The following is an 8,090-nucleotide window of genomic DNA, read 5'->3' as shown; positions in this document are numbered from 1 at the left end:
CACAAGGGGAAATTCTTTTTACACTCATGTTTTTCATTTTATACATGCATTAACCCACAATCCCACACACACACACAGGGCTCAAGACATGCACATTATGGAGAGAGATGGTAGAGTGATGGGCAGCCCCAGGAAAAGCGCCCTATGAGCGATTGGGGGGTACGGTGCCTTGCTCAAGGGCACCTCAGCAGTGCCCAGGAGGTGAACTGACACCTCTCCAGCTACCAGTCCACCTTCCATGATTATGGTCCATGCTGGACTTGAACCGGCCACCCTCCGGTTCCCAAGCCAAATCCTTATGGACTGAGCTATTGCTGCCCTTTATGTAATTTACCTTTAAAATTCCTGTTTTTGATCACCTTCTCTGATGTATATGTTTTTGTAAACTTGAGTGCACCTTAGTTTTTTAGTCTTATCGACCCCTCAAAGTGCTTTAAAGCTCAAGTTGCATTCACCCAATCACACACACATTCATTCAGCACTTCTAAATGCAAGGCTGTTACTATCACAAACCGCTGTCAGGGGCAATTTGGGGTTCAGTCCAAGGATACTTTGAAAGGCAAACTGGAGGAGCCGGGGATCAAACCACCGAACTACTGTTTAGTGGCCACTCTACCTCCTGAGTTACAGCTACCCTCTGTGCAATAAATATTAAAGACATTTTGATGTATGAGCAATTTTGTTAACATGACATAAAAATATTCCCACTAGGTTTTTGTGCTGATTTTGGGCAGATGCCAGCTCACTGTCAGGAGATGTCACTGGTTAGAAGATACTGAGGCTCAAGAGCTCACTCTAGTGGAGTAAATCTCTCACTTGAGCCGGTTTCACATTCTGTTTTTATTCTGCCCGACACGATGTTGATTATTGAACTCTTAACAAAATAATAATTTTGAACCCAAGACACTTTTTTCCCATCAGGTGATCCAGAAGATCTTTACAGTGACATGAGTTTGGACAGGTTACCATCTCACATCTCATTGTAACATTTGTAAATGATGCCTGAGTGTCTGAAAACGCTCAACACACTCCAACTCAAGAAAACATCCTGAACCACTTTTACAACACGTGCATTATGAAAAAATGTGTTGAAGGGGTCAAAACAAAAGCAAAGGAAGAAGCAATCGACAGTTAAAAAAAAAGTGGCCCAAAGAAACAAGATGCAAACATTGAAAACTCAGATACACATACAAGTTGTAAGAATATACCAGCAGTTCACTGGATTATTAACATTAGATTGATGCTCCAGCAGCAAATATCCTGATTTTTACTGTGTAATACACAAACACTAGATCCTGAAGGATAAAGTACTAACCTGGATAAAGCCACATGGTGTTAAATGACACACCACTGACACACTACAGATTAAAACCAATCAAAGAGGTTGTAAAGTACATGCTTGAGTCTAAAGAGTGAAACATATTTCCCTTTTTCTCATTTTCATAATTTGAACAAAAATTTAAAATGTTACTTTATATACACACACAGTTAGATAATTTGAAGTAACAGTACAGTAGTATCTGTAATAGCAAATTGAATTATTCATGGGTTATTTAATTGAGATAGTTCCTTTTTGTATTGATGATATTGGATTTCTCCTTGCATAACTTCTACATTTATGTAATAGTAAATGCATAAAGAGTAGAACAGCCACACAGGAACAGTAAACCCTCTTTGAAACTGAGCTTACTGCTACTACTTGGTGGAACAAGACTCACCGAAGCTGGCGTTAGGTTCATCCCTTTCATCCAGGACAATTCGGTTCATCTGAGGTGAGTGGTACTCCGTTCATCTTCCCTACTGCCTCCTTCAAGCCTTCAACCCTCGTCCCTGGAAACCACACAGTAGGAGAAAAAAGTTTTTATTATTGCGTAGAACAAATGTGAGAACATCCCCTTCTTCCCCTCCTTTCCTTACCTGGTCTACTATGTCCTCCTGTGGCTCCATATTCAGAAACCACAAGTCCGTGCTCATCTGGCCTACCTGTCACCACTGAGTTGATTGATCCTGGAACTAGACAATACAACATTTTTAGCAACTTTTATTACACATACCACTATGGCCAGCCTGGGATCAGTGAACAAGGTGTAATGGGCCACTGTGTGATGGTAACATTACATAATAAACCACATGTTCTGCTGACTGGGCTCTGATAAAACTCCTCATCACAATGATGTTGAATAGGATGATAGGGACAGTGATGATGGTGCTGAAATGTTTGGATGTTTTCCCCTTCTGAACTTTGGGGGAAATAGAAAATTAACATTCTTGTTTACCATTATGTGTAAGTACAGTATAAATTATGCATGAGCAAGGATCAACCCTGCCAAGCTTGTTATCAGCAAACGTCACAGCCATCAATTGCATGACCAAGGACACGCAAAGATGCACTTTCTCTCTTTGTCTGTGAGGAGGTGCAACTCTGAAAGATATAAAGTGTGAAATTAATCTCTGTTCGAACTTCCATTCTGCTGCAACCCGTCTGACTGTGACACTTGGACGCAATTTACAAATGTTATAATAAAAGACAAGACAGATGACGTCTCTTTTGGGAATCTTTATTTTAGAAAATGTCACAACAAAACACAACTGGTAGACATTTACTTATGTAGCAAAACATTAAATATCTGACTTCTACAAATTCTGTCAAAATGGTCATAACTCAGTCAGATCTGAGCAGACATGAAACACATGTCAACATCCAGAACCGGCCTCCAGAAATCCACACGGCTGGAGAACTTCACTCAGAACAATAAGTGTTTTTCTATTTCACAGTAATCCTGTCATCATAGAGGGAGGTCGACTTGAGAGCGGCTGGCCAGCCACAGTCGCCTCGCATGCCTCATGCAGGAGCATCACTGGGGAGGCTGCAGACACCAGCTGCTGCTGGGAGTAGAAAGTGGAGTAGTAGGAAAGGTGAGGGTGCAGCGGGTTAGTGGGTCCTCCCACTGTGCTGCAGAAACCTGGGGGGAAGGATGGATGGTGGTGGGCCAAACGAGGAGGAAGGACAGAGCAGGGCCGTGGAGAATTTAGGATGTGGCATGGCGGCTTCACTGGGGGGTTCTTCTCGGGGGGGCTCTTTGAAGGTTTCTTTGAAGGCATAGGCTTGTCTGGGCTCGGCTTCACCATTAACTCCCACTTGACTGAGACGGACAGTGAAAACTGCTTCTTGAATGCTGGATAAAGAAAAATGAGGAAGTACAGAAGTACAGTGTGGATCACAGCAATACACAGATCTGCCACATTAGCAGATAACAGGTTTTAATATTGTGACTCCTGTGTGCAGTACATCTGTGGCCTGTTTTGAAAGGGTCCATTCAAGACCATGAGTAATGTCGTTTAAAACACATTTTGTAGTTTCACTAAGTTTTGATAGGCAGCACGACTGAGACTTCCTGGGACTGGAAGATTGATCAAATCCTTAGATTTGGAGGTGGAGGTGCCAAACATGAAGCAAAGAACATTGAGTCAATGTATGTCAGTGATGTAGTCCAGGAGTAGCAATCAAATCCATTCCAATCAATAATTTGCTCTCATTTGTTAGAACTTGATGTCTTTGCCAAAGAGGTCAAATTAAGTTTTTATCAGTGTTTGTTTATCTGTTAGTAGGATTACGCAGAAACTACTGGATGAATTATCTTCAAACTTGGTGGAAGGATGTGGTATGTTTCAGGAAAGACCCTGTTCAATTTTAGCATGAATCTGGATTAGTTGGCAAATCTAATGGATCTTGACCTCCACATTCTAATCAGCCCATCCTTGAGTCCAGGTGAATGTTTGTGCTAGATGTAAGAAATATCACATTCACTAGAACATGAGGTCACGTTTGTACCATATTTTAAGAAATTCCCTCAAAACATTCTTCAGATATCGTGGGACGGATGAACAGACATACATGGGACAGACATCCTTAAAACAGTACCTCCTGCCTCTGGCTGTTTCCAGAGTGAAGGTGTAATTATGTCAAATAGATTCTTAATTATAAGTGAGGGTGACGCTACAAGTGGAACCATATTTACAGCAATTCACTGATCGCATGCATCAGCCGATCACCAACCTTCCACCAGCATCTTCTTGGCCATAGAAGCAGCCTGGTGAGATGAGAAGGTCACTTTAGCTGACACCCCCTCTACACCAGCTCGGGTCATCAGACTCACTCTCTCCACCCCATCGGTGAGCACACGCAGTACCTGCACACACAGAGAGTTGCAGCATTACAGGCAATGCTAACTTTGTTATGTTGCAAAAATGCCATTTCAAAATGATGTCATTAAACTGCTAGGACCATTTTGAATCTTGAATGTGAGTGACATTTAAAATGTATTATCTATTTCACACCTGCATTATTGCTGGGAAGTATGTAGGAAAGTAGATTGGTGTACCAGGTAGTTTAGAGTTCAGTCATGTCACGTTTAGACTTTAATTAGTGCATATTTGAATAATTGTTAAATGAGAGTAGCAGTGGCCAATTAGCTGCTCTTCTTGTGGGAGGGAATTGTGGTTTGGTTTTGGGTTTTCTGTCTAGTCCCCCTTGTCAAGTGAGCCAGCAGCAAGACCTTGGGAATGGTCTTGGGACAGACGAGGTTTCATTGATTTGTTTTTTTCATTTATTTTCAATCTGCTCACTTCCCCATTTGTATTGCTCAAGCTGAATCTCAGGCTTAAGAAGTGAGGTGGAAAAAAATGCAATAAAAATGCACACATCTGCCAAGTTAAAATGTTATAAGTTGGATAGTGTGCGTAGGATTGCAGGAAGAATTAGCTCCTGTCATGGTCCTTTGTAAGTCTGGTATATGTGAAGAAATTGACAATAAAGCTGACTTTGACTGTCCTGTTAGTAAGCTTAAGATTGTGAAATTTAGATTTTCTAATATTTAATCTACAGTTCTGGTAAAAATTCATGGTTATGAACTGGTTGCTGAGTCTAAGTTCCCATCATATAATCACTTAGACAAGCTACAGTGCTGTTGTACCTGCAGTAAGTCCTCTTGCCTGCTGGTGACCGGCAGGTTGTCAATACAGAGGTGTCTCTTCTCTGTGCTGCGGCGAACACTGAGGCAGGACCCGGACTCCAGCACTTGGCCGTTCAGCAGACGGATCGCATCAGCGGCTACACTCTGCGAGCCATATTTGGCGTACGCGAAGCCGCGGTTCTGTCCGCTGAAGTTCATCATGAGCCTGAACTCCCAGAGTGGACCCACGGAGCTGAACAGGGGGATCAGCAGGTCCTCGTAGGTGTCCCGCGGGATCTGGCTGATGAAGACCTCGCAGCGGGCTCCTGGGGTGGGGCCGTTCCACACTGTCACCAAAACAGACAGAAGAGAGAAGTGATCTGTCACATGGTCTCATCAGGTCAAGTTCTTACTTTGTTGGCTTAAATCTTCATTAAAGGATAAAGCCTGAGTTTTGTGATCTTTTTTTATTCTTATTATAGAAAATATCAACATCTAGAATGGCACCGAGTGCAGCACGTACCTCCACCACAGTCCCCACAGGAACCACACTTAAATTGATCAGATCTGGATTTTAGGGGGGCCGCACCAATTTGTAAACATAAATATCAATCCCTTAAACATGCCCCATTTTTCTCCCTCAAGATCCATGAGTTATTCTCAGAGAAATTTTTAAAAAAAGTTGAAAAAATCCTACGCAATATACAAAGGATAATATCCCTTTTATTTAAGTAAATATTGAGGCATCGTTTTCCCCTCTATTGTGACCATAGCACAAGATTTTAACTTCACTCTCACAACACAATGAGAATCTTGTCTTGTCCGCAGTAATCTTGTGTAAAATGGAGCAGCAGCGGTCTCTCTCACCCTCAGGTGGTCCCCCGTACTTCCTCTGGCCATTTACTTGAGTCAGTTTTACACTGGTTGTTTCCAACCAGGTTTCCAGGGCCTGCACCCGCTCAAGATTCAGCACCTGACAGGAAAGAAAAGACAAGTGGGAACAATTAACTACTTTGCAACTAACATGAGAGATAATTTGAATAAAATCATTGTTACACAGTTTTAACCCACTTATTCAAGGCATGTATAACTGGCAGTTCTAAGTGTAAAAGTACCAATTGAGCAAATTTTAAAAGTCAATGTACCTAAACACCTGTGTTATGTCAAATATAGCATGTTTACTGGGATGTGAAACTAGACTTCACCTTGGTCTTCAGTCAGTGTTATATTGTCATGCAGTGTAACGTGATAATTTAATGCTTTTTTCAGATCTTCAGGGATGGAAACTGATTCAATTTTCTGGTCTCTTTACTTTGTTGAACCTTGACTAGCGACGTCACAGCCTCAACCAAAAGCAATAACATTTGTGTGGTTGTCTTGACTTGGCTGGCATTAGCAGTAGTTTTCAAGATGGAGGAGACCCTGATATTGGCTGCGTCAAGACAGCCAGTTCGTTATGTTGAACATGAAAACCAATCGTCCAGCAACCACCAGCACAACCTCGAACAGAATACAGACCACACGACTGATTCACATCTTGCTCTGTTCACATTCAGCAAGCTGTGATTTGTAATTCCCTCGACAGGTGATTATCAGTCGCCTGCATTTGTGACTATCGCCTTATGTTCAATAGTCTGCAGCAGATGAGTCCAGGGCTGTAACTTTTTCAAAAACTTGAATTCAACATGACATGCAATTCATTCAGTCAGATGAGGATGGTGTCGCTCTGCTTGTCTGTGGTGCCTCTTCCTTACTTGGGTTGAAAGCTAACAGGTGAGCCCACAGACCACAAAGTTCACAAACAGCCTTACAACAAAAGCGTTACTTCGCGGTGTACAGTGTAGAACCAAATTACTTTCACAAGCCACTCCCTGGATGCTTTGGTGAAATCTCACAGGTCGTTACAACGAGAATACTTTTCCCTCCACATTTGAATTTCAAATGAAAAGCGACAGCTCTCATAGGCTACAGAGGTTTGATGATTTCACTTCATTTTGACTTCAGATTAGTTTTACATTTCTTACAAGTAGGCTTCTGTGCAAGCTGATGCTGATTCATCACCTGGACATTTATCAGACTCCATGTTGATTAATAGCTCCGTCCAGTTTTCCCCACACACCTGGTTGAGCTTTGGGGAGCAGTTTTTTTCTTTCCTTTCTCCAAAGTAACTATTGTTTAACTTTGTTAAAACTTAGCTTATAACTACTCACATTTTTCAATTAGCCTCTTATATGCACATTTTAAATTCAATAATAAAAAACACTTAGTAACATGAATATAAACGCTTTGCACAGAAATGTGACTAAATATCAAATGTAGTAAGAAAGATAGATCCATCTAGAAATGTATACATCCAGTCATCCATTGAGTATGAGCAACTGAGATTATGGAGGTTAAGTAAAAGTAAAAGGTTGTCAACTTGACATATATATATGGAAGTTGTGCAAACAGTTAACAGTTGTATCTAAACTTAAATGAAGAGAAAACCAAACATATTGTGTAAAGTGTGTTTCTGTCAAGACTTGTTCGTTGTTATTCAAACGTGGAACACAGTTCACTGAACACATCCTCTGGCCCTGCATGTGCCACCTGGTCCCAGGTGTGTCCTTCGTGTGAAACCTGCTAACACGCAGGACAGTGAACCCTCAACCCCCACAGTGGAGGACGAAGTAAAAGTACCGATGAAGACAGGAAAAAGTTCTGTAAACAGAAAGCGTCTACAGTCAAACATTGACTTAAGTCAAAGTCTTAAGTACTAACTCACCGCCTCGGAGCCCATGTCGTTGAATTAGGATGAGACAAGTAATTAAGAGGCTGGTGCAGGACTGCTCCGTGTGCACCAATCAGGCGAGAGCTCCTCCCTCTACCAGCTCAGCTCGTGCTAGTGACCCGCCCATTTTTTTAACAACTTTATTTACAAACTTGCATATAAACAATTCTTTCAAACATTTGCTCAAAACAGAAAATAAACAGCTCAAGTGACAGTACAACTAAATAATCAGTGATGTAGATCCATAAATATTATATTATATTCAAATAATACAATATATATATATGATATAATATAATAAAATACATTTATTATGTTAAAAACGTTTATGCAACCCAAGTATAAATGAAAGACAAGAAAATAGAGGG

At 41.3% G+C, this 8,090-nt stretch overlaps 1 protein-coding gene across 1 annotated transcript; it reads right to left on the bottom strand.

The window, feature by feature from the left end:
- Positions 1 to 2,542: 2,542 nt before the first annotated feature.
- On the bottom strand, positions 2,543 to 7,827 carry LOC109627263 (dead end protein 1-like). Its single transcript, XM_020083741.2, has 5 exons — positions 7,717 to 7,827; positions 5,820 to 5,925; positions 4,974 to 5,299; positions 4,058 to 4,190; positions 2,543 to 3,176 (listed from the first exon to the last, which is right to left on the bottom strand). The coding sequence occupies exons 1-5, from the start codon at positions 7,729 to 7,731 to the stop codon at positions 2,770 to 2,772; spliced, it is 987 nt and encodes a 328-aa protein (XP_019939300.1). The 5' UTR covers positions 7,732 to 7,827; the 3' UTR covers positions 2,543 to 2,769.
- Between the last annotated feature and the right edge of the window lie 263 nt (positions 7,828 to 8,090).

Source organism: Paralichthys olivaceus, chromosome 8 (genome assembly GCF_024713975.1).
Source record: "Paralichthys olivaceus isolate ysfri-2021 chromosome 8, ASM2471397v2, whole genome shotgun sequence".
In the NCBI taxonomy this organism is placed as follows: Eukaryota; Metazoa; Chordata; class Actinopteri; order Pleuronectiformes; family Paralichthyidae; genus Paralichthys; species Paralichthys olivaceus.
This window is presented reverse-complemented; position numbering and strand designations above follow the sequence as displayed.